We start from the raw sequence: 27,579 nt of genomic DNA, 5'->3' as shown, positions 1-27,579 counted from the left end.
ACAGTAATCCCAGATGCAAAGACAGGACACTCTTGTGTCGACTATTATGCATTGAATTGAGTTTCTGCAGTGCTGCTGGAGATGGTGCTATGGAACTAGCAATGTCTGCTGGGGAATGCTGCGCCTCGAGCCACTTCTGGCAACGTGCAATCTTGAGAAGGGTGCTCACTCAAACATCCCCTGTGTGCATTGGAAGCAACTGATCCAGCCCGATCCTGATGTCACATGGTCTTACTAGCTGATGTGACGCCCATCTACTAAATTTGGATCACTCAGGTCCATTGAGCAAAGTCATGCATCACACCACAAAGAACAACCCCTCAACTGCTAGATGGACCCTGCACCAGCACTGTATAAGTTTTAGCTGAGGTGCTTTTGACTTAGTTTTGCTTAGGCTGAGTTTGTGGAAATAGTGTGCTGAGTATTTGGCATTTGGTGCTTACAGGCAGGCAGGGCACAGTAATACCTATTACAGCTTTGGGGGCTGTTTTTAGCTGTTAGGCTGCTGGAGAGCGGATTATGAGGCTTCATTTCCACTTGTTATGATGTGGCAAATGATGTGTGCCAGGTGGATCAAATCGACAAGGGAAACTTGATCACGGTCACAACTGTTTTGCAATTTGAATTTTATTTCAAGATACTTCTCCTGAATTCAGAAGTAATAAGGCTACCACGACTTCAGAGGTTTTTAGAAGACTAAATTAACATTTTATATCAAAAGAGAAGATTTCAAGCATATACAAAGGTCTACGAATCACTATTATAATAACTCCTACAACCCCTAATTAATCTGGCTCCCAGTTACACCTCCGTTAAGGCAACAGTAAAAAACAAATAGATTTAAACTGACCAGGCAAAGCAACACGATACCCTTTACGGTAGAATTCAAAGTGAGTTTTCTCAGCTTCAGTCTCTGGAGACAGCAACTTGATCCACAGAGGCTGGAGGCTTTTCACACTTGTGTTAAATCTTAGAATGCCTTCTCCTCTGACACATAGCCTCATCTCCTTTATACATGTTTCACCCTTTTTACTGCAAATTCCATTGTTCCGATATGTCTTTGGAACTTTACCTTTGTCATAATATAAATCTTTTCATGGTACTAATTTTATCAGTAACCTTTGGGAAAAATGAACACGCTGTTTGGCTCAGCTTCTTCTACCTAGGTGTAACATCTTACCATCTCTTTGAAATTCAAACTACTCTGGTTTATCTAAAAATGCAAATTTTCCTTACGCCTCATTCTAAAACCTCAACCATGTTTACGTATTTAGCATTTCAAACCTAGCTTCTTTTTGAAGACTCAAAGCCTGCACTCCAGCTGTCTCCAATGTAATTAAATCCCACACACAAGCACGCACACACACACACACAGAAATTATCCAAACCCCACTATTAACCCGCTTTTACAATAAATCACAACAATATTATGAAAATTATTATATTTTCATGACACACAGACAATTTTCCTTGACCAATATGGATCTACTTTTCCAAGTGGCTGCACACCCATCTGGACGTCCCCTTGGCCATGATCCAACAATAAAAACCACCAACAAAAACTTTTACATAACATGCTTATCCAAGAATACATTCAATTGTACAAATAAAAATGAACTTTCTGCCCTTATGCGTTCTCTTAGTGCCTATGAAGGTGCCCTTGCCTGACCTAGTGCTCCTACATAGTGCCATCTGAGTGGCTGCAATGTGGCTGGTTGAAGGCTGCTTAGTTTCACTGGATGGTCTTGTAGGTCGCCATTGAGCAGCTCTGGGCCTTGACGACCCAGCTTTGGATTGAAACATCTCAGCATGGTGGCAGCAGTTGGGGCTGGCTGCCATACAATATTGGGAGCACAACTACTGTCATCCTGAGAAAGAACAGGAGGCTTGCTTGCACAGTGCCATTACCACTCCCTTAGGGTGGCATCACTGCACTCCTAGCAATCTGTTGTGAGTCTGCATGCCTATTGAGCACTGAGATCTGAAGCACTGATGGCAGATATAGAGTCAAGCTAGGGGCCTTTCTCAATCCTGTGGTTAAGTAGCATTTACTCTCTGAAATATCAGGATCCACTCCCTGCATTACCAGCACAATGTGACTGCATTGATACGATGCAGTTGAGCAAGCTGCCAAGGCTTCTCCAGCAGCACCTCTAAAACCCATGACATCCACAACCTAGAAGGACAATGGTAGGAGGTTCATGGGAAAACCATCACTTCCAGGTGCCCTTCCAAGTCACACACAATCCCAATTTGCACTGTAGGAGTACCTTCTCCACAAGGACTGTGGTGTTTCAAGGCAACTGCCCACCGTCAGCTTCTGAAGGGCAACTAGGGATGAAAAATAAAGGCTGGCTTTGTCAGTGAATCCCACGTCCTGCGAATGAATAATAATAAAAGAAAAGGATAGAGTTAACACTTAAGGGAATGTTTATTGTCCCTCAGCACCCAGCGGGAGCAATCCCTGAAAAGAGCATGGATTGACGATAGGCCTATGGGCATTACGGACAATTCCCGACCCACACTTGCCTCCTCACATCATAATTACCCTCCACAACAACCCTACCTGACACACACACTGGTCCCACACTGCCCCCACACCTCACCTGGGGAGTTTGGAGATTGGTAAATTCACCTTTCAGTTCCTAACAAGCTCAGAGGTTAACGATCAGGGCAGAAATTCAACAAATAGAATTCCTGTTTCATTGCGATGCTGTTTTCATCCAGATGGAACTGGCTCTGCAATGTCAGTACGTAATAGTCACAAGGGTCTGCAAACAACGAACAGCACAAATCCGCCATCACCATTCCATATGTCACCTTATCAGATGGGCCTGCAACACACAAACCCAGCACTTTAGTGACTGATCTCTCAAATAGGTTCATCCAGATACTTTCCATTTTAATACTGATTTCCATTGTGGAACAGAACAATGAACTAACCATGTATCGCAGCTGCTCTGCTGACCAAACTCTAGGGAAACAGAGGAGGGAAGACAGTGGCATAGTGGTAATGTCACTGGAATAGTAATCCAGAGGTCTCTGGGGGACATGGGTTTGAATCATGGCATCATCACCATGGCAGCTGGTGGAGTTTAAAGTCAATAAATAAATCTGGAATTGAAAACCAGTTTCAGTAATGGTGACCATGAATTGATTGCTGTAAAAACCGCACACGATTTGCTAATGTCCTTTAGGGAAGGAAATCTGTTGTCCTTACCTGGTCTAGCCTATATGTGACTCCAGACCCACAGAAATGTGATTGACTCCAAAATGGCCAAGCATGCCATTGAGTTCAAGGGCAATTAGGGATGGGTAATAAACGCTGGCCTTGCCAGCGATGCCCACATCCCATGAAATAATAAAGAAAAAAAATCTCAGCTATAATGCCACTGATGAACACAGGTTAATGAATCAAAATGATTATTTGATCTTTCCAAACGGTGTATGATATTGGAAAAACAAATAAAGAAACAAATTGGGTTTGGATTAGAATGTCACTGTTGATTTCCTATTTCCAAGCAGCCTTAGTGTTGTACCCGGTCCTAATATGAGCTTCCGATCACATATTCATGTTAGCAATAAAGCTACCTACTTCCAGCTCTGTAGCGTCGCCCTACTGCTCTGCCTCATTTCAATTGCTGAGAAATCCCTTATCCATGCCTTGGTTACCTCCAGACTTGACTAGGCCAAAATACTTCTGGCTGGTCTCCCACATTCCACTCTCTGTAAACTTGGTGTCATTCAAACCTCTGCAGACTGTATGCTAACTTGCATCATATCCAATTCACCAATCGCCCCTCTGCTCAATGACCTATACTGGCTCCCACTTGAGCAACTCTTTGATTTTAAAATTCTCACCCTTGTTTTCAAATCACTCCAATGTCTCATCCCTCCCTATCTATACCCTCTGAGATACCTACGTGTGCTAATTCTGACTTTCTAAGTGTCCCTGATTTTAATCTTGTGCTGGCAGGCTGTGACTAGTGCAGTACCATAAGGATCAGTACTTGGGCCCCAGCTGTTCACAATATATATCAACAATTTGGATGTGGGGACCAAATGTAATATTTACAAGTTCGCGTATGACACAAAGCTAGGTGGGAGTACGTGATGTGAGGAAGATGCAAAGCGGCTTCAAGGAGATTTGGACTGACTTTGTGAGTAGGCGAGAACATGGCAGATGGAATATAATGTGGGAAAATGTGTGGTTATCCACATTGGTAGGAGGAACAGATGTGCAGAGTATTTCTTAAATGGTGAGAGATTAGAAAGTGTAGATGCACAAAGGGACCTGACTGTCCTTGTCAGTAAGTTACTTAAAGCTAACATGCAAGTGCAGCAAGTAATTATGAAGGCTAATGGTAATGAAGCCTTTATTGCTAGAGGATTGGAGTACAGGAGTAGCGAAGTCTTGCTTCAGTTATGTAGAACCTTGGTTAGACTGCACCTGGAGTTGTGTGCGCAGTTTTGGTCCCCTTACCTTAGGAAGGATATTATTGCCATAAAGGGAGTGTAGCAAAGTTTCACCAAACTTGTTCCCGGGATGGCGGGACTGTCCTATGAAGAGAGATTGGGGAAACTGGGCCTGTATTCTCTAGAGTTTTGAAGAATGAGAGGTGATCTTATTGAAACCTACAAAATACTTAAGGGGATAGACAGGGTAGAACTGGCTATTTCCCCTGGTTGTGGAGTCTAGGGCCAGGGGACACAATTTCAAAATCAGGGAGAAGCCACCTAGGACCAAGATGAGGAGAATTTTTTTTACTCAGAGGGTTTTGAATCTTTGGAATTCTCTACCCCAGAGGGCTGTGGAAGCTCAATCATTGAGTATATTTAAAGAAGGGATCGACAGATTTCTAAATACCAATGACATAAAAGGATAGTGTGGGAAAAACGCATTGAAGTGGATGATCAGCCATGATTGTATTGAATGGCGGAGCAGGCTTGATGGGCTGAATGGCCTACTCCTGCTCCTATGTTCTTAATCGCTCCAGCATCGGTGGCCGTGCCTTCAGTTGCCTGGGCTCCAAGCTCTGGGACTCCTTAAATATCTCTGCCTCTCTACCTCAATTTCCTCCTTTAATGTGCTCCATAAAACTTACTTCTCCGACTAGGCTACTCTTATCACGTTAAGTGGCTCAGTGTCACTTTTTAAAAAAAGCTCCTGTGATGCGTCTTGGGACATTTTATTATGCTCAAGGCATTATATAAATACAAGTTGTTATTGTTAACTTGTATCAAGTCTTGTTCACCCCTTGCCCCTGTGCTTGCCGACTACATTGGCTCCCGGTTAAGTAATGTTTCAATTTTAAAATTTGCGTCCTTATTGCTTTCAAATTCCTCCACGGCTTCACCCCTCCCTACCCTCACTAGCTCTGTAACATCTGCCAGTTCTACAACCCTCCTAGATATTTGCCCTTGTCCAATTCTTGCCTCTTGGGCATCCCTGATTTTAATTGCTCCAGCACTGGTGGCCGTGCCTTCAGCTACTAAGTCCCTAAGCTCTGGAATTCCCTCTCTAAAAATTTCTTCCTCTCTACCTTCCTTTCCTCCTATTATCTGATTATCCTGGTAATATCCTTTACTTAATATGTGAGCTGGGGTCAGTTACCTATGAGTTTGCTTAGCCAGGTGGGAGGAATATTGAGAAATATCTTCTCCATGAGTTTGGATGAGATAAGAACGTCAATCCGGGAATCTTGGTCTGTTATTGAAAGCACTGCGGGTCTGGAAAACATAAAGAAAACAATGTCAAGCTGACAGTCCAAACCAACTCATAGCTTGCTCCTAACTGATTGGGAATGTGCAGGGATCTCCCAACATTTCTTCTGGCTAGGTACACTACTGACATACTTATGTTGGATCGTACTGATTGTTATGAATGCATGGTGTTATTAGATGATTATGTTTTGGACCGTCTCTTTAATTTAAGGTAAAATGGTGTATTGAAGAGAGTCCTGTGACCTGCCATTGGTTTGGCCCAACAACAAGCCAGTATGGCTTGGTCACCATGGGGACTGGAGGCCTAGGTTAGATGTTACTGAAATGCATGTGCTATATTTTAACATCTGAAAGCAAAGGCAGAAGCAGATGTTCTTGTTATTGTAGACTTTGTGTCTCAGAGACTTTGAACAGAGACAGAGAGAGAGGGAGAGACAGACGGACAGACAGACAGGCAGAGAGAGAGAGAGAAAAAGATTAGAGAGAAAGATGCAGTTGCTGTGGTCTTCACAGGAAAAAGGCTGTTAGTAATCAAGCAGAATGCTGGGGAAAGCTTGTCCACTGGTCAAAGAGAAGGAGCCTGCAGCATTTTAAGGACTCTGGAAGATTTGCTCTGGCGAGGCTAGGAAGAGAAATCAAAGGAGGAGGTCTTACTGCTGAAAGTGGTTTGGGAATTCTTAGGGGGAGAGGGCCTTCAACAGTCGCTGGATGCTACGACTCGGCAAAACAGGGAGATGTGAACCTTTGGAGCTGGGAACGACTTTAGACTGTTTCCTGAAAAGATTGCAATTCTGTGGAAAGCGTTGACCAACCCTTAACCAATCAGGGTCAAGCTACCTGGCTTAAATTTTAAACAATGTTTGGCAGTTAACTGTCAGTCACCATCACTGGTGTATTCTCCACGGCAACACCACTTGCCAACCAATCAGCACTCTCTTCACATACAGTATAAATTGTTGTTCTCCCCTTATATTGGTATTCTTGCGAAGTGTCCTGATGAGCACAAGATGAAAAGCTTAGCCATCTCTCTTTTTTCAGCAATACTCAAGTTCTGTACTACGAAATGACTATTTAACATTTAGTCCAGGGGTGGGAATCCCATGGCCCGTGGGCCGGATTTGGCCCGTTGCTCAATTTCATCCAGCCCACAGCAAGATTTCTAAAAATACAAACCTATGTCAGTAGCGCCTTCAAAATAGTATTTATCATCATCATTAAGAGTTTGCTTTGGATAAAAGCATCAGCTAAATTACTATAATAATATTTAACAATATAATGTTCAAATTCAAGTGTCACATTAAAACAATGGGTGAGTAGAATGTTTCTGTATTCTCTCTAAAGAGAATAAACTAAAGTAAGTTGATTTCTGTGCGCGTGTGGCCTGCGAGTGATTTTGTCTATGTGTGAATGGCCTGTGATAAGAAAACTGTTCCCCACCCCGGTATAGTGGATGTTGCTATTAGTTTGTTTGGTACAGTGCAAGTCTTAAAACTTGTCATGCAATACCTTTAAGTTGCTCACTGGGAATTCAAATATTTTATTAAAAGTTATCGGTCTCCACAGGATTGTAACAAATTGGGGGATCTTGCAGGATTCAAATCCAGAGGCTGGCAATGAGTACACTGGAATATGCCAGAGTTTAAATGAACAAGATTTCACAGTTACTTTTTCTGCAATCAGTGAAAGGTTGACATGGCTGCTTCTACTGCTGAAGTATTTCTCAAAAAGTTAGGACCAGTCTGAGTACCCTGCAACAATTAATAAAAGGTTAATTTGACAGCAGTAGGAGAGAAATTGAAAATAGATTGAGAAGTAAGAACTAAAAAGGCAGAAATTGTTGAGGTGTTGACTCAACACCTGAACCTTTAATTAGCACACAGGTTGACTCAGCTGGAATTCAATTGCAAATGCAACAACTGGAATTTGAGTCAGAAAGGCAGAAGCCTCATGAAGAGACAGAAAAGAAAAAAACTTGAATTCAAAAGAGAGGAAAAAGAAAGAAAGGGAAATACGAAAGTTTGAACTTGAGTTTCAAAGAGAAAGAGAGAAAAAGAAAACCTTAACTCCCAGAGGCCTGGATAGCGAAAAGCTTCAATTGCACAAACAGCGGATAGCAGGAAAACTTGACAATGATTCAAATTTAATTCCTGGTTTAGATTTGACAAGAAATATTCGTCTAGTGCCAAAATTCAGTGCGAAGGAGTTGAAATGTATTTTGCATTGCTTGATAAAACTGCTACAAAGTTACAAGGGGGCAGGAAAGTTGGATAGTTTTATTGCAAAGGACGTTCATGGGGAAAAGTGTAAGGATTGTATTTGTTGCTTTCGGATATATGGTCTAGTGATTATGATACAGTGAAGAATGCTGTTCTCAATGTGTATGAGTTAGTTCTGGAAGCTTACTGACAGAAGTTTAAAAATCTAACGAAGAAACAGAATCAGACTTATGTGGAATTTGCTAGGGAAAAGGGAATGGTACTTGATAGGTGTTATAGAACTACGAAGATTGATTTAGAATTTTGAAAACCTTAGAGAAGTATTGCTGATTGAAGAATTTAAAAATAGTATCCCTTTTGGAATAAGGCCTCACCTAGAAGACCAAAAGGTTTCTAAGAGCAGTACAATAATGGCTGATGACTGCAAATTGTTGTATGATGTTGTATGTGCCTGCATGCCATTGTAACGTGAAGGTGCTCGGCAGGTCAGGACATGCAGAACATCTGTATTTAGTTCACTAGCATGACCCCAAGCTTCCAGTTGCCTGTCATTTAAATTCTCCACCCCACACTGGTCTCTCTCTCTCTCTTCCCTCGGTTTCCTGTACTTCCTAAGAAGCTCAGCGTAGGAACAGAACCTCATCTTTCGGTTAGGCACTTTATGGCCTTTTGGGCTGAACATCAAGTTTGACAATTTCAGATCATAACCTCTGCCCCCATTGTTTTGGATGGCAGCTGTTAGTAATAATTCTGTCTTTCCCATTTACAGCTCCTCTAGACCCATTTTTGGAGTTGACAGATAGCACCATAATATAACATAACACTCAGCTGTGATAATATAACATGGTGAGTAGCAGCGGTATATTCACAACACAAATTATCTCACAAACGTGAGTAGCAACAGACCATTATTTGCAAACCCACACAGAAACTGGAGAGATAAGAGATTTGATTGAACAGAATACTGGTTACAGTGAGGAAGATAACAGCAATGAAAAGAGAGATACTCCTCAGGGTAGTAAAAAAGATAGTATGGAGGATAAGTATGATTCAAGGGGCCTAACAGTTTATGTTTGTCATAAAAGATCAGGTCAGAGGCTAAGAATCCTGCGACGAGTAACTCATCTCTTGACTCCCCAAAACCTGTCCACCATCTACAAGGCACAAGCCAGGAGTGTGATGGAATACTCTCCACTTGCCTGGATGAGTGCAGCTCCAGCAACACTCAAGAAGCTTGATACCATCCAGGACAAAGCAGCCCACTTAATTGGCACCACATCCATAAACATTCGCTCCCTCCACCACCAACACACAATGGCAAGTGTGTACCATCTACAAGACACAGTGCAAGAACTCACCAACGCTCCTTAGACAGCACCTTCTAAACCTACAACTGCCACCATCTAGAAGGACAAGGGCAGCAGACACATGGGAACACCACCACCTGAAAGTTCCCCTCCAAGCCACGCACCATCCTGACTTGGAACCATATTGCCATTCCTTCACTATCGCTGGGTCAAAATCCTGGAACTCCCTTCCTAACAGCACTATGGGTGTACCTACACCACATAGGCTGCAGCGGTTCAAGAAGGCGGCTTGTCACCACCTTCTCAAGTGCAATTAGGGATGAGCATTAAATGCTGGCCTAGCGAGCAACACGTACATCCCATGAATGAAATAAAAGAGAGGACATCTAAAGGCAGATTGTTGGAAATTAAAAGCATATGTGGGCATGCATCGCGTGACTGCAGAAAATGTTGTATCAGTAGGTGGCGCTTGTAATAAACTGATAGCTTTGAATGTATTTAGGTGATGGAAAACTCTTTCTTACAGTATGGAACAGGTCAAGGAGGTTCAGATTTAGTCCCCATCCTGTGTTCAGCCAGCACAATAGCTGAGGCATGACCATTGTAGTATCCCTTAATAAAGAATAGGGGAAATATCAGCCAGGTTGTTTACCTCAGAATGCTATCCAGTGACTTCTGCTGCAATGTGTACATTGAGGAGACAATTGAGCTTGGGGAATGTCCACACCGAGTAGCCAGGTGACCTTCATTGTCTAAACTCAAACATCAAAAAATGGCTATTTGGTGGAAGGCTGCTGAAAACAATGCAAATGTATCTGAGCATTGTTCATCAGCCTCACAGAAATAGGAAAAGGCCATTCAAGCCCTCAAGCCAGATCCACTATTCAATCAGATCATGGCTGATCTGTATCTTCACTCCAACTAAACACCTTGGTTCAGTAAATCTTATTGCCCTTGCCTAACAAAAATGTATCAATCTCAGCTTTTAAAGTTTCAATTGTCCAGGCTTTTACAGCTTTTTTAGGGAGAGAATTCCAGATTTGCTCTATTTGTGTGAAGAAGTGATTCCTGACCACCCTTAAATGGCCTAGCTATGATCGTACGGTTATTCCCTCTTTGTTCTGAACTCTGCCATCACGGGAAATAGTTTTTATCTACCCTAACAAAGCTCCTAATCATCTTAATTAGATCACCCCTCAATATCAAGGTCATCATGAAAGTTAGGCACTTGAGGACAACTAACATCCCTGTGACACATTGGGTAAATTGATCAGTATTTTGCTCCCAGTGTGGAGAGGAGCATAGGTCAGAGAATCAGCACTAAGTATTGTAGTTAAATCTCTCGTGCATGCCCTTTTGATTGTAATTCCTTGGAGGACGGCAATCTGTGTTTCCCCTATACCACAGGAACACATCAATACTTTCAGAACAGGACAAGTAGGATAAAGGCAGAAGTAAAAGATTAGATGCAGAGTAGAGTTTTCTCAATTCTGTTATATTTAATACTCCTAAGACATGCTGAGCACTTGTTAGATACAGAATAACTAATCCCTCACAATGAGTTGCTTTTCCAAAAGTTGGAACAGAAACATCTACAAAGCAAAACTTCTTTTTGCAAAAGATGAAGAACTTATTCATCCATCTTTATGTAATTTTCCTGTGCCAGGAACATAAGGTCACCCATGTGCTCAGCGACAAAAAATGATTCCTGGTCCAACAATGCCTCAATTTTAAAATCTCTTTTTAAAATTTCTCCATGGCTGCGCTTCTATCTCTGTAAACTCGCCTAGCCCTGCAACTCCCCAAGATCTCTGTGCTCCTCCCATTCTGGCCTCTTGCACATCCCCGATTTTAATCATTCCACTACTGACAGCCGTGCTTTCAGTTGCCTGGGTCCTAAGCACTGGAATTCCATCCCTAAATCTCTCCTCTTCACCCCGTTTAAGATGCTCCTTAAAACCTACCTTTTTGATCAAGCTTGTGATCATCTGTCCTAATATCTCCTTATGTGGCTCTATGTTAAATTTGCTTGACAAAGGTCTTGTGAAGCGCCTTGGGGACTCATACGACATCAGAACTGTGAGGTAAGGAAAACTCCAACTGCTGCTCATTGCTGAAAGATCCTGCCTTTCCCTCTGTCAAGCCTAACACTTTGTCTAATCCTGAGTTATTTTTAAGAACAGTGCTGGGTGAGTAAACAGGGAGAATCTTCTCATCATTTCAATTAAAATCCCCTAGAAATCCAGCCTAGCTGGGCTCAGTTCAGGCAGCAGCTGGGGCCTCTAACAATTGGTTTCACTAATCCTGGATTAAGGAGGGTTTCCATTCCTGTTTGTTACCCAGCAATTCTTTCTAAACAGAAATGTAGAAACATAGAAGCATAGAAAATAGGAGCAGGAGTAGGCCATTCGGCCCTTCGAGCCTGCTCCGCCATTCATTATGATCATAGCTGATCATCCAATTCAATAGCCTGCTCCCACTTTCTCCCCATATCCTTTGATCCCTTTCGCCCCATGAGCTATATCTAACTCCTTCTTGAAAACATACAATGTTTTGGCTTCAACTACTTTCTGTGGTAGCGAATTCCAAAGGCTCACCACTCTCTGAAATTTCTCAGAAGAAGTTTCTCCTCATCTCAGTCCTAAATGGTCTACCCTGTATCCTCAGACTGTGACCCCTGGTTCTGGACTCCTCCACCATCGGGAACACCCTTCCTGCATCTACCCTGTATAGTCCTGTTAGAATTTTATAGATTTCTATGAGATCCCCCCCCTCATTCTTCTGAACTCCAGCAAATATAATCCTAACCGACTCAATCTCTCCTCAAATGTCAGTCCCGCCATCCCAGGAATCAGTCTAGTAAACCTTCGCTGCACTCCCTCTATAGCAAGAACATCCTTCTTCAGATAAGGAGACGAAAACTGCACACAATATTCCAGGTGTTGTCTCAACAAGGCCCTATATAATTGCAGCAAGACATCCCTGCTCCTGCACTCGAATCCTCTCGCTATGGATCAATGGATGTCGGACTAATGACATCCTATGCGATTGTGACAAAGGTAAATTATCCCTCCTTGTCCTTACAAATCTGTCTGCAACCTTGGAAATGGTTGAACATACCATTTGCCTCCAATGTTTCTTTACTGTCGGGCACTGTCGTCAACTTGCCTGATTCCATTTTTATTTATGTAATTGCAGTCAGAGTACTGAAATAGCTTGTCTTCCTGCTCCTGCACCATTAGTTCTGGTGCCCCAAGAATCCATCCTTAGTCCTCTTCTATTTCTCATCTACACTGCTGCCCTTCGACAACACCATCCGAAAAGCATTAACATTCACATGTACGCTTACAACACCCAGCTTTACCAGAACTTCACTCTCTTGACTCTTCCACTGTTGCTAAACCATCAGACTGCTTGTCTGACATTCGGCTCTGAATGAGCAGAAATTTCCTCCAACTAAACATCGGAAAGATTGATTGTCTGCAATCCATACTGCAAACTTCATTTCCTAGCTGCCAATCCATCCTTCTCCATGACAGCTGTCAAAGGCCATGTCCATACTCGCTCTAAGTCCCATTCACCCATCAACCCTGTGTTCGCTGACCTACACTGGCTCGCAGTCAAGCAACTTCTAAAATTTCATCCTTGTTTTCAAGTCCCTCCATGACCTCACCCTCCCTATCTCGGCAACCTTCTCCAGCACCATAATTCTCCGAGACAACTACATTTATCTAATTCTGGCCTATGGAGTATCCCCGATTTTAATTCTTCCACCATTAGTGGTCATGTCTTCATCTGCCTAAGCAGCTCTAAGCTCTAGAATTCCCTCCCTAAACGTCTCCACCTCTTTACTTCTGTTTTCTCCTTTAAACCGGTTAAAGTAATAAACCTTTTCTCCTTAAAATCTTTCTCTTTGACAAAGCTTTTGGCTGTCTGCCCTAATATTGCTTTAAGGGCTGGGTGTCAAATTTTGCAGTCCTGTGATATGCTTTGGGATGTTTTATTACATTAAGGGTGCTATATTAGTTGTTGTTATTATAGTGGAGTATCAGATTCAGCTGTAATGCCTTCCATGGTGAAATAGCCTATTGACATATTGACATAGACAGTCTACACTATGGGCTGAATTTTTCTGGAAAGGGTCAAGTCCAAAAGCCTACCTTGCTCTGGCAGGTGCAGCGACCTTGGTTGGGGGGGGGGGGGGGGGGGGGGGGGCAGCATTTTACCAGCTGCAACCAATTAACAGGCTGCCAGCAGAGCCGCCAGCCAATTGAGAATGAAAGTCCACCCCCATCCACCAGAACTGTAAGCCCAATCAGATGTGGCCAATTAATGAGGCTGTATCACAAAGGAGAGGATGCCAAGGCTCTCTTGAAGACTGGAGAGTTTCCTTGGAGAAGCCGGGACCAGGCAGGCAGACCCCAGCGATTGGGAGGCGAAGGGTTGTTTAGGCAATGGTGTCTTGGGTGCAGGGGTGTGGGTGGCCATTGCTGAGTAATGAAGCAACACAATTAGAGGAAGAACTTGCATATATAGAAAGCACCTTTTCTAATTTCAGGACATCCCAATGAGCTTCATGGTCAATGAAATATTTCATTGAAGTGTAGTCACTGTTACAATGTGGGGAAATGCAGCAGCCAAATTATGCACCACAAGATCAAGTGAACAAGAATGAGATAAAGGACCTTTCTTAGAGATGTTGAATGAAGGATAAATATCAGCTAAGACAGGAAGGATTTCCTATTCTTAGTTGAAAAGTGCCAAAGGATCTTCTATGTCTACCTGAGACAATGGACAAGACCTTGGTTTAATGCGTCCTTGGCAAAACAGCACTCCAGTAGTACAGCAGTCCCTCACTACTGCATTGAAATGTCAGCCTAGACTATGTGAGTCTCTGGAGTGAGGCTTGAACTCATATGTGAGAGTGCTACTCACTGAGCAATGGCTGACACCTTAGCAGCTCAGGTGAAACCTTCCACTACAAGAAGCCATTGCAGGAACTTTAATCTTTAATCGAAAATTTTTGGGGAGACTTAGCATGGCAAATCAATAACATGACCAATTGTGCAGGGACTGGAACAAATGTTTTTTTGCTTTCATGCTGACGATATCAGTCACTGCCTCACACATAAATACAGGGTTGGAATTATTGTATTATCACTTTTGCTCCAGGAGGCATTTGCATGCAATGTAGAAAGTTAGTTAGATGCTAATTAAGCTTCCCTTTGCGTTGCTTGCTCCTACCTCCAACCTGATCAAAAAGTTAGTTGGGCCAAAATTAGCGGTGATCATCTATCTGAGACCTTTGCCGCTGACCTCACTAGAGTTAACAGGCTCAGGAGGAGGTATATTAGCATTCCAATGGTAGTGGACTGTGCCAGTAGGGTTGCATTCCAGACCCCCAGAAGGCATAAAATCAGTAAAATCTTGCAGGCTTTTGGAGGATTTTCTGGGAGCCCCCTCCTCCAACCCCCAGAAAAATGTCAGTGTCCCCATCAGTCCTATTAGAAAAAGGAGGTGGTGATCAAACACATGTCAATGCCCTAGATGCCTGAAGTAGTTCGCAAGCACTAGTTGGCAGGCTTTCACTGGGCATACTGGTCAGCAATCATAACTCAATCTGCTGTCAGGCTTGGGACATGTTAACCTATGACAATAGAACTGCCCATCCCTTCCTATACCACTAGTCTATTGATGGGCAGTTGGAGGCTCTGGTCCTTATAAGGCCCTGGAGAATCCCTGATGTAACTGGTCTACTTTCAGGCCATCCAGCATACTCCTACAGGAGTTACAGCAGGGCTGTGTAAAAAGGAAGGCTCACTTTTGGCCCAATTACATCACCACATCGACATACAGAAATTTTAAACACCAAGATGAAATAGGAAGATCTTTGGCTGCCACATTAAATAGAATTGTGAAGAATTTTACATCACAAAAATACGTCATTATGCCAATGTTTATCTCCACGCAAGCATCCTCTGACCGCATCAGAGTAACCTTCTGTTATTTTCTTCCTCATGTACTTACCTAGCTTCCCCCTAAACGCATCTATACTATTCACCTTACCTAATCCATGTGGTAGCAAAATTCACATTCTCACCACTCTCAGAGTAAAGAAGTTTCTCCTGAAGTTACTACTATCTTACCTTCATGGCCCCTAGCTTTGTATGTCCCCGTATGCATTGTTCACAATTATCTGTGTTGCTTCTTCTTGTAGGTTACCAAGTTATTGCATCACCCACTTACAGCCTTGTAACACACTTTCCTGTTTACCTTTCACCATGGATACATGGCTTAATGTGATGTGGGCACTGATGGGAAGAAGCTGTGGACAGAATTCTTACCTGTAAAAGGTTCGCAGGGTGCTGTTTGGTAAGCATGAAATACACTGCTGGTAGATGCCATTTTCATCAAATCCCAGTTCAGAGCCACAGCTTCCACAGCCAGAGTATGTAAAATAGGACAGCGAGGCAAAAACTGTCTCCATTGGAGTAAAGGCGTCCATCATGAACAAGGGATTAAGAGTAGAATGAGCATACCACTGCATTGCTACTATGTGGACCTTTAATTGAACGCTTCCTGCAAAGAGAGACACAGATAGCAGTGAACTTAAATAGCTGGACGTCAGTCATTGGGAAAGTGCTGGAATTTATTATTAAGGAAAGCTTAACAGTGCACTTACAAAAGCATAGTTTAATTAGAACAAGTCAACATGGTTTTACGAAAGAGAAGTCCTGTCTGAGGAAACTAGTAAGGTACATAAAGAGAAACCAGTAGATGTAGCATATTTGGATTTCTAAGAGGCATTTGATAAAGTGCCACACAAAATGTTAATACACAAGATAAGGGCTCGTGGAATTGGGAGTGATATATTAGCATGGATAGAAGATTGGTTAACGGACAGGAAGCACAGTGTAGGGAAAAATGGGGCGGTTTCAAGTTGGCAGGCTGTGACTTGTGGAGTGCTGCAAGGATCAGTGCTGGGGCCTCAGCTATTTATAATCTATATTATTGACTTAGACAAAGAGACAGAGAGTAATGTATCTAAGTTTGCTGATGATACAAAGCTAAGTGGGAATGCAAGCTGTGAGGAAGACACAAAGAGGCTGCAAAGAGATATAGGCAAGTTAAGTGAGTGAGCAACAAGGTGCCAGATGGAGTATAATGTGGGCAAGTGTCACTATGGTCATATGAATAGAGAAGAAGAATGTTTTTTTAAAAGGCATGAAACTTGTACATGTTCAGCAAGTACTTGTACAAGGAATACAAAAAGTTAACCTGCAGGTACAGCAATCAATTAAGAAAGCAAATGGCATGTTGGCCTTTATTGTAAGGAGATTGTATGGATCTTTGGTGATACCATATCTGGAATACTCCATATTTAAGGAAGGATATACTTACATTGGGGCAGTACAGCAAAAGTTCACTAGATTGATCTCTGGGATGACAGGGTTGTCCTATGATGAGAGGCAGAGTAAATTGGGTCTATATTCTCTGGAGCTTAGAAGAATGAGAGGTGATCTTATTAATATATTCAAGATTATAAAGGGGCTTGACAGGGTGGATACTAAGACATTGTTTCCCCTGGCTGGGGAATCTAGAACAAGGGGAAACAGTCTCAGGACAAGGGTAAATCATTTAGACATGAGCAGAAATTTATTCACTCAGAGAGTTGGGAATATTAGGAATTCTCTACCTCAGAGGGTTGTGAATGTCCCATCATTGAATTTATTGAAGGCCAAGATAGATAGTTTTTTGGTCTCTCAGGGAATCAAGGGATAAGGGAGCCAGCAGGAAAGTGGAGTTGAAGCCCAAAATCAGCCGTGATCGTACCGAAAGGCAGAGCGGGCTCGATGGGCAGCATGATCATCTCCTGCTTCTATTTCTTATGTTATGTTCTTAATTACATATTATAAATAAAATACAGTGACTCCTTGCTGGCTTAGTAAGTAAGGCATCAACAGGCATGATACTGAGCTGGGTAGGGCAGGGGCCTCCCAGATTGATTTTCACACCGTCTGCTGTATCCAGCAGTGAGAAAATACCTTCAGGAGAGGTAGGAAGAAATTAGCAAGAGAAGGGCATGGAGCTGATTTTATGAACGACTGCAGCCAACAAGGACTCTTAGATATTGGGAGAGCAAATCAGTAAATCATGGGCAACACTACACAATATCCCAATAAATGCACCCAGCAGGTGAGGCTACCCCGGGAGCGTCCATTGCTAAAATCAGCAATCAAGAACATCAAAACAGGAACAAAATTCACTCTACTAGGAGTTAAATGAAAGGATATAGCTAGAGCTCCATATGGCATTATCTTACAGGATCAATTGCTCCTCAGCTCATCTCTCAAAAGCATTACTGAATGCTTTTCAGTGAATGTACAACTTTTATAAAGGAGATTTACGAGTTTTTTTCCGATACTGGTTATTGATTTGTCAATTATTAGTGAGTGGGTCACTTGAGCCAATCTGCACATTTTGAACCCTACAAACATTGTCATGTCCTCAGGCTATTTTCTCTACATTTGTCAGACACAGAACTTCATTGGAACATAGGAGCAGGAGCAGGCCATTCAGCCCATCAAGCCTGCTTCCCCATTCAATATGATCATGGCTGATCATCCACTTCAACGCCTTTTTCCCACACTATCCCCATATCCCTTCACGCCATTGGCATTTAGAAATCTGTCAATCTTTACTTTAAACATAGTTTATAACTGAGCTTCCACAGTCCTCTGGGGTAGAGCATGCCAAAGATTAAAAATCCTCTTTCTCAGGAAATCATATCCACGGAACACTTTTCATTCCTCAGTCTTTAAAATCCAAGCTCGGTGTCACCTAATCATTAGTTCTTGATTGCCATCATTTTTTCCTCTGCTCCTTTCAACTACTGTAGCGTCCTGACCTTGTGAGCTCTGGTCCTTCACAGAGATACCTCAGTGGGAAAATATTCAACTCGTATTTGTTTCCCTATTACACAGTTTATGTTTTTCGGTTAGTATTAAAAAATACACAAAATGAGGGTGATACCTGGCCAATGGTGTTGGAAGGATTTAAAATATTAGCTTCAATGATGCTTTGCAGAATGTGTACAATGAATATTATAAATGATTCTGTGTGTAAATTTATATACAGACGCTCTCCTTTAACCATTTTATCCAAATGGAAGAGGACATTATTGGCTCTGATACTTTCATCAGTGTGCAGAATTGATTGTGCAAGTGTTTCTAAGGTCCACATAGTGCTAGAGTCACTGTGTCAGTATGCATAAAATAATGTCGTCTCAACTAGTGTCAGCTGTAGGATGGTCCATATGAATGAATCTGATCTCAATTAATAGTAGCTACACTGCATCAGTGTGAAGAGTACCCTCATGACAATTACTGGGTATATAGAGAAGTTACTTCTATTGGTTGGTAAGTCGAAGATGAGTGCCCATTATTACAAGGGAAGCACAAGGACCATAAAAGGAATTGGAAAAAATTGGAGTGAGATGCTTTGTCACAAGTATGCCTGACAATAAATCACTTACAGCATTCAAAGGTACTGTGTAGTTACAAAAGGAGGACGAATATAAAGGTTTTAGGAGGAAAGTAATAAAATGGAATGCATTTGGAAATGAGGCTGTGTAAAATTAATCCCCAAGAGAGAGGCAGGATCTGATATTAACACCGTGGTGTGGTCTCCCCAATGCCCTGTACAGCTGTAGCAAGACTTTGCTACTTCTATCCATCCTTTTTGCAATTAAGGTCAACTTTCTGTTTGCCTTCCTAATTACTTGCTGTACCTGGATGCTATCTCTTTGTGATTCATGTACAAGGACACCCAGATCCCTCTGTACTGCAGCATTCAGTAGTCTCTCTCCATTTAAATAATATTCTGCTTTACTATTCTTCCTGCCAAAGTGGCAACCTCACATTTTCCACATACTTCATCTGCCAATTTTTTTCTCACTCACTTATCCTATCTATCAATCTCCCTTTGCAGATTCTGTGTATCCTCTTCTCACCTTGCTTTCCTACCTATCTTTGTGTCATAAGCTAATTTGGCTACAATACAGTCTTTCCTTTCACCCAAGTTATTATCATAGATCGTAAATAGTTGAGGCCCCAACCCAGATCCCTGTGGCACTCCTATAGTTACAGGTTGCCAACCTGAAACGACCCATTTATCGCAACTCTCTGCTTCCTGTTAGTTAGTCAATCCTGTATCCATGTTAATATGTCACCCACAGCACCATGTTTGTGCAGTAACTTTTTATATGGACTTTATAGAATGCCTTTTGGAAATCCAAATGCACTATATCTGCTGGTTCCCCTTTATCCACCCAGCTTATTGAATCCTCAGAGAGCTCTAATAAATTTGTCAAACACGGTTGCCCTTTCACAAAACCATGATGATTTACTAAGTGATCTGCTACTAATAATAATGGATTCTAGCATTTTCCCAATGGCAGATTACTAACAGGTCTGTAGATTTCTGCTTTCTGTCTCCCTCATTTCTTGAATTGTAATGTTACATTTGCGGTTTTCCAATCTGCTGGGACCTTTCCACCTGCTGGGATTACAACCAACGTACCCACAATCGCTGCACCCAATGATTGTGATTGTTTTAAGTTCCTCCCTCCCATTGCTAGTTGATTATCTACTATTCCTGGGATGCTTTCTGCGAGTTCTACTGTGAAGACAGATACAAAATGCTTATTCAAAGTCTGCCATTTCCTTGTTTACCATTATTAATTCCTTAGTCTCATCCTTTAAGGGACTAATGCTTACTTTAGCTACTCTTTTCCTTTTTATATACCTGTAAAACCTTTTATTGTTTTTATATTTCTTGCCAGTTTTCTCAGAATCCAATTTCTCCCTCTTCATTTTTTTTAGTCATCCTTTGCTGGTTTCTAAAACTCTCCCAATCTTTTGGCCTGCCACTAATCTTTGCAGCATTGTACATCTTTTCTTTCAATTTGATACCATCCTTATCTTCCTTAGTTAGCCACAGATGGTGTATCCTTCTTGTAGCATCCTTCTCAATTGAGTATTTTTTTTATTCATTCATGCAATGTGGGCTTCACTGGCTGGCATTTAATGCCCATCCCTAATTGCCCTTGAGAAGGTGGTGGTGAACTGTCTTCTTGAATCGCTGTAGTCCATGTGGTGTAGGTGCACCTATAGTCCTATTAGGAAGGGAGTTCCAGGATTTTGACCCAGCAACAGTGAAGGAACGGCGATATATTTCCAAGTCAGGATGGTGAGTGACTTGGAGGGGAACTTACAGGTGGTGGTGTTCCCATCTATCTGTTGCCCTTGTCCTTCTAGATGGTAGAAGTCATCGGTTTGGAAGGTGCTGTCGAAGGAGCCTTGGTGAATTCCTGCAGTGCATTTTGTAGATGGTACACACTGCTGCTACTGCACGTTGGTAGTGGAGGGAGTGAATGTTTGTGGATTCAGGTTGCTTTGTCCTGGATAGTGTCAAGCTTCTTGAGTGTTGTGAGGGCTGCGCTCATCCAGGCAAGTGGGGAGTATTCCATCACGCTCCTGATTTGTGCCTTGTAGATGGTGGACAGGCTTTGCGGAGTCAGGAGGTGGGTTACTTGTCGCACGATTCCTAGCCTCTGAGCTGCTCTTGTAGCCACAGTATTTATATGGCTAGTCCAGTTCTGTTTCTGGTCAATGATAGCCACCTGGATGTTGATAGTGGGGGATTCAGTGATGGTAATGCCATTGGACATCAGGGAGCGATGGTTGGATTCTCTCTTGTTGGAGATCATCATTGCCTGACACTTGTGTGGCACAATGTTACTTGCCACTTGTCAGCCCAAACCTGGATATTGTCCAAGTCTTGCTGCATTTGGACATGGCCTGCTTCAGTATCTGAGGAGTTGCGAATGGTGCTGAACATCGTGCAATCATGAGTGAACATCTCCACTTCTGACCTTATGATGGAAGGAAGGTCATTGATGAAGCAGCTGAAGATGGCTGGGCCGAGGACACTACCCTGAGGAACTACTGTGGTGATGTCCTATAGCTGAGATGACTGACCTCCAACAACCACAAACATCTTCCTTTGTGCTACGTATGACTCCAACCAGTTTTCCCCCTGATTCTCATTGACTCCAGTTTTGCTAGGGCTCCTTGATGCCACACTCGATCAAATGCAGCCTTGATGTCAAGGGTGGTCACTCCCATCTCACCTCGGGAGTTCAGCTCTTTTATCCATGTTTGAAACAAGGCTGTAATGAGGTCAGGAGCTGAGTGGCCCTGGCGGAACCCTAACTGGGCATCAGTGAGCAGGTTATTGCTAAGCAAGTGCCGCCTGATAGCACTGTTGATGATCCCTTCCATTACTTTACTGATGATGGAGAGTAGACTGATGGGGCGGTAATTGGCCGGGTTGGATTTGGCCTGCTTTTTGTGTATAGGACATACCTGGGCAATTTTCCATGTAGCCAAGTAGATGCCAGTGTTGTAGCTGTACTGGAACAGCTTAGCTAGGGGCGCGGCAGGTTCTGGAGCACAAGTCTTCAGTACTATTGTTGGAATATTGTCAGGGCCCATAGCTCCAATAGTATCCAGTGCCTTTGGCCATTTCTTGATATCACGTAGAGTGAATTGAATTGGCTGGAGACTGGCATCTATGATGCCGGGGACCTCCGGAGGAGGCCGAGATGGATCATCCACTCGGCACTTCTGGCTGTAGATTGTAGCAAATGCTTCAATCTTATCTTTTGCACTGATGTGATGGGCTCCTCCATCACTTAGGATGGGGGTAGGATGGGGATATTTGTGGAGCCTCCTCCTTCAGTGAGTTGTTTAAATGTCCACCACCATTCCCTACTGGATGTGGCAGGACTGCAGAGCTTAGATTTGATCCGTTGGTTGTGGGATCGCTTAGCTCTGTCTATCACTTGCTGCTTATGCTGTTTGGCACGCAAGTGGTCCTGTGTGATAGCTTCATCAGGTTGACACCTCATTTTTAGGTATGCCTGGTGCTGCTCCTGGCATCCCTCCTGCACTCTTCTTTGAGCCAGGGTTGAGCCCCTGGCTTGATGGTAATGGTAGAGTGGGGGATATGCCGGGCCATGAGATTACAGATTGTGTTTGAGTGCAATTATGCTGCGGCTGATGGCCCACAGCGCCTCATGGATGCCCAGTCTTGAGTTGCGAGATCTGATTAAAATCTATCCCATTCAGTAAATCTTTGTTGAAAGTTCTGAAATATCTCCTTAAACATCTGCCACTGCTTCTCTCCTTTTAACCTATTTTACTATTCCACTTTAGACAACTCTGTCTTCATACTCTTGTAATTACCTTTATTTAAGTTTAAGACAGTAGTTTCAGACACAAATTTCTCATTTTTAAACTGACTGTGAAGTTCTATCATGTTCTGATTACTCTTACCTATAGGAGCTTTTCCCATGAGGTCATTAATCAATCCTGACTCATGACATATTACCAGGTCTAAAATAGCTTGTTCCCTGGTTGGTTCCAGAACATATTGGTCTAAGAAACTGTCCCAAATACACTCTATGAACTCAACCTCCAGGATAAATTTGCACTATACTTACCTTTCCTGTCCTGCATAGGGCATTAAAGGGCCTCATGCACTGAAAAGTGGCAGAATACTTCTGCTGCTGAGCTCCTGGGTCACCTCCAGCCATACGTTTTTTGTGGCAGTAACAGGTTTCTTCTTCCTAATGCTGGAGAAGAGAATCTCTCTCCTGCTCCTTATTGACCCCAACAGTAAGCTGGGAGGATGTAAAGAGACTGCAAAAGGGTTTAGACAGACTAAGTGAGTGGGCAATAACATGGCAGATGGAATATAATGTGGGGGAAAGTGAGCACAGAACTCGAGGAAGAGAATTGAAGGTGGTCCTTCACATCTCACAGCTAGCAACTCCAGAAGAGAAAGTGCTAGAGATCAGTGATGTTTCAGGTTACTTGGCTGTTGGAGTTGGGGAGATGAGGAGACAGGGGCCTCCAAGGTACCTGCCACTCAAAATTGATTCCAATAATTCATCCACAGCTAAAGTTAAGCTCGCCAATGTAAAATTATTCAGGATGGAACCAGACTCTGAACACGTTCGCATTTTTGCCAATTGTAACATCCGACCTGGACCCAAACCCACACGCTGCACCAGGTTAAAATTCTTGTATCACGTTCAACATAGGTAACAAAGGCCAACATTTCTCTGTCTATGCTAAGATTTCTGTTTCTAAAACTTGTTCAAGCCCGAGTGACAACCATAGGTTGAACTGAGTCATTCTGTATGAAAGTTCCAATGTGCCATCTAGTTCAGCTATATCAATTTCAATTAAGAGTTGCCTTGTCAATTACTACTTTTCCACCATGGACAGCATCACAGTCTGCCATCCAGCAACAAGCACCTTCCAGCATCAGCAGGTAAAAGGCAACTTACTGTGGGAGGGAGGGTACCACAGCTGTGTATTGACTGCATTCTCAACTGATTTGACTATTCCACCAAGGATCACTGAATACTGGTGAAGAGCAGGATACCTTGGCAGCATCACACTGCCATCTAGCAAAAACCAGCCAATTCAGCACAGATAAGAATTAAGCCAGTGAACTTCTGCTGTGAATAGTTAAAAGGGTTTAGTATTTTCTGCTTTAGTTAGAGAATGATATCTGTGCCTCAGACCCCTGTCTTTACACAGTTGCAACCTGCTCCCTTATTCCAGTGAATCACACAGCCAGACCTTCAAAGTCAGGATATCAAGCCAGTCTTGCCAAAAGTCCATTGTTGTAACATGTGACTACCAGGAGTGGAGGGCAAACTAGATGGACCTTGGTCTACTTTCTCTTTTAACGATTCCTTTGTTGCTCTCACACTACAGTCAAAACAAAGTTATTGAGAAGTGATGCAGCTCACTCTTGCCAGAAGTGTCCCATTCCTTTGTTCCTCCCAGTGGTGCAGTTGGTAACACCATTGCCCAGTGTCCGAGTGAACCATACTGACTAAAAGATTTCACTCCTAGTTTGCGGATCTCAGCTGGGGCACTACATGAACACTAAAATTGGACTTGGGTATTAGCCTTAGTTTAGTCAGTACCATTCTCACCTGAGTCAGAAGGTTGTGGGTTCAAGTTATATTTCAGAGGCTTAAGCACAAAATCCAGGCTGACAATTCAGTGGGAGAGCTGCACAATTGGAGTTGCCATATTTCAGATCAGATGTCAACCCCATTTGCCCTCTCAAACTGATATAAATGATCCAACACGAGTTCTGCCTTGACCAATATTTATCCTTCAACCAAATTCCTAAAGCAGATTATCCAGTCATTAGCACATTGCTGTTTCTGGGATTGTTATGTGCACAAATTGGCTGCAACGTTTTCCACGCCACTAAAGTATTTAATTGATTGTAAATTGTTTTGAGACATTGCGAGGTTGTGAAAGACACGATATAGATGCAAGTTCTTTTTTCTTTCTCAGAACACCTGGATGAGAATTGAGAATTTCACTAATATTTACTGTTTGCGTTTACACAAAAATTAGCCACTTGGGCCAGGTGCCTGATGCCTGAAACCAGGACCTCCAGACAAGGAGAGGAGAAAATTGAACTGATAATTCTCCCTTAAAAATGTTCACTTTTTCACAAGTGCCATCAGAGTAATTCATTAGAAAATACTCCAGGGTTCAAACTCACTCTTAAGTAAAACCTGAGTCTCAGTGACCCTAGGTTATGCTGCTGTTGCCATCAAATAACTATATATGCACCTGAATATCTGGTGTGAAGCAGGGTGGATAGGTCCATCATTTTAATAGAGTCTGTCTCGCTGGGTTGGTACTTGGTCTTGAATGTAATGGCCCTTTCATCATCATCAAACAAGCACTCGCAGGACGACCAAGGTGTGGTGTGCAGTTCCAGATCCCCAGTGATGGGATTTTGAAAGACCAGCAGATTTCTGAAGTCCCAAACATGACCTGAAAGACCCAGAGATGCAGAAATGATGGGCTATAGCTACTAACAATAAATACAATGGTAAGAAGCAAGGTTATCAGATTAGCTGGGTAAAGACAGTAGAAATGTAGCATTGTCCATACAGGACTGGGAATCACAGGTACGATGCCTAGTGTGCTGAATTAACCAAGCTGGGCCAGGCTTAGGGCTTATTTACCATGTGCATAGTCACAGAGCCAAGCAATATCCTTGTCAGTGGCTAGATGGAGTTCTTTAAGCCCACCTTCAAGTTTAAGTTAGCGGACACTCCTCGACAATGTGGGTCATTACTTGGACTGCACCACAGCCGCAGCCTGGATGGTCTTGGCGACCCCATTGATATTGGGTGGCTGCACAGAGGCCTTGGCCAGTCCGGAAACGGTTTAAAGAAGCCAACTGTTGGCGTGGGAGATCAAAGCCAGGTGGTGGATGAGTAGTGAGGTGAATGATGTGAGAGTGATTTCTGGCAGATGTTTTTTCCTGCCAATCCTTCTGTCATGGGTCCTCAGCTATTGGTCCTCAGTGTGGTGGGTTTAACCACATGGGTAGTTTGAGGGAAGGCGTACTGTTGGTGGGCGGAGGAGGTCATTGAATAAGGGCAGGCTTGAGTTGGAATAAACCTTCTCCAGTAGCGTGCCTGTTGAAATTACCCTTGTGATATGGGGAGGGAGAGGGGCACAGAGTTGTGAAATATTGCTTAGAACTGACAGCCAGGGACAGTGAGTTGGTTGAAGAGTACCTGTGATGATGTGATTGCTGAGTTGAGTTGCATATTGATAAGTTTGGTAAGGGCAGATTGGTATCACACTGGGGCACAGTATTCTGCACTTGAGTACATGACGGCAAGGGCAATGCGATACTGGCTAGTTTAATGAGGAGGTTGTTGCAGATTTTAATTTTTTCTGCAGTCTTGATGAGGTTCTGTCTGTACGTGAGGGTTCATTGGGTGATAATGGATCAGCGTTCTCATCGTAGTATCCAGCCTACACCGGGGATGCCAATGATCTTTCTAGCAAACCAAATTCAACAAGTCTGCACTTGAAGAATCCTGGTATCACGGAATCAAAAACCACCATGTTTAATGAACTCAATTCATTGAATGGAAAATTCAGCCATGGATCCTGCTGATCAAATGCCATCCCTGCATTTACATTGTGCGAAGACAAGATCCAGCAAAGCTATGAATTCACTGCTCATTTCATAGTTAAACGGCCTGACAATCTCAATATCTTAAACAAAAACAGAATTACCTGGAAAAACTCAGCAGCTCTGGCAGCATCGGTGGAGAAGAAAAGAGCTGACGTTTCGAGTCCTCATGACCCTTCAACAGAACTAATCTCAATATCTTGATTTACCAAACAAGAAACAGCAGTTTCAGAATTAGTGGAAGAAAACTGGGAAGGGACACAGGCTTTCCATTGTTCAACGATCCTTACATAGCAACCCTTATTAACTATTCTTCACTCTTTACACACACTGTCCATCATTCTCCCTCGGTCACTCTTTACACACACTGTCCATCGTTCTCCCTCAGTCATGCCTTACACACTGTCCATCATTTTCCCTCGATCACTCCTTACTTTAGATGTTATGTTTCACTCACCCAATTTCTTTTGAATCCGAGTGTGCCAGGCTATCCAATTTCCCCAAAGTGTTAACGTTCCTGGGTGACCTTTGACTTGCTCCACACTCAGCACTACCTTCTGTTGCGCCTTTCCTCGATATGTGTAGGTGTTCTCTGTATGTGAGGTAATGTTACATTATACAGTGCACCATCAACTGCAGTAACCTGAAAACATTTTACTGAACAGAATCACAAAATAATGGAAGCGTTTGAATGTGCTTGTTAATGACCTGTGTTTGGGAATCAAATGATAAATACTGCATTTTATTCTGAACTGGTTCTCACCCAATATCCAAACACACAGTTTGTAGCTGAGTCACTAAATAGCAATCAGAGAGGGACCGCTGGCTGATTAGCCCCTCCCTAACTTTGCTGGCTCCTCCAAAGAAGGGAGTTTTCCTGCTCTGACCTTCCATTATTCTTTTACAACAAAATCTAAAACTGAAAGCTATACAAGGCTTAACATGAAATGTCTCTAACATGAGGAAACCTTGCTTTAATAGGATAAAGGTCAGAATAACCTTTGAACTACTGAATTAAAACAAGATTTTTATTAAAAACCACTATTTCTGGGAACCGGGTGGGAATGCTGGTCTTTCACCTCCAGATCAAAGTTCAAAGTTTAAAGAAAACTTAAAAGAAACATTTCATTTTATGTAGTACTTTTTGTGACCTCAGGATGTCCCAAAGTGCTTTACACCACAGAAGTACTTTTTGAAGTGTAATCACAGTTGTAATGTAGGAAATC

General features: G+C 42.7%; 1 protein-coding gene across 6 annotated transcripts in view; it reads right to left on the bottom strand.

The window, feature by feature from the left end:
- shld2 (shieldin complex subunit 2) overlaps positions 1–27,579 on the bottom strand; it is a 124,410-nt gene that overhangs the window by 13,253 nt on the left and 83,578 nt on the right. For 4 of the 6 annotated variants that reach the window (XM_078530651.1, XM_078530652.1, XM_078530654.1 and 1 more), the window contains 5 exons: positions 26,811–26,945; positions 24,985–25,191; positions 15,592–15,826; positions 5,615–5,730; positions 610–2,834 (listed from right to left, as the gene is read on the bottom strand). In XM_078530651.1, coding sequence (XP_078386777.1) covers positions 2,662–2,834; positions 5,615–5,730; positions 15,592–15,826; positions 24,985–25,191; positions 26,811–26,945 — 866 coding nt within the window. In that variant the 3' untranslated portion in view covers positions 610–2,661. Of the gene's footprint in view, positions 1–609; positions 2,835–5,614; positions 5,731–15,591; positions 15,827–24,984; positions 25,192–26,810; positions 26,946–27,579 lie in introns of those variants that run through there. The other 2 variants (XM_078530655.1, XM_078530656.1) reach the window with 2 other exon arrangements.

The sequence above is a fragment of the Cetorhinus maximus genome, chromosome 27 (genome assembly GCF_964194155.1).
Source record: "Cetorhinus maximus chromosome 27, sCetMax3.hap1.1, whole genome shotgun sequence".
Lineage (NCBI taxonomy): Eukaryota > Metazoa > Chordata > Chondrichthyes > Lamniformes > Cetorhinidae > Cetorhinus > Cetorhinus maximus.
This window is presented reverse-complemented; position numbering and strand designations above follow the sequence as displayed.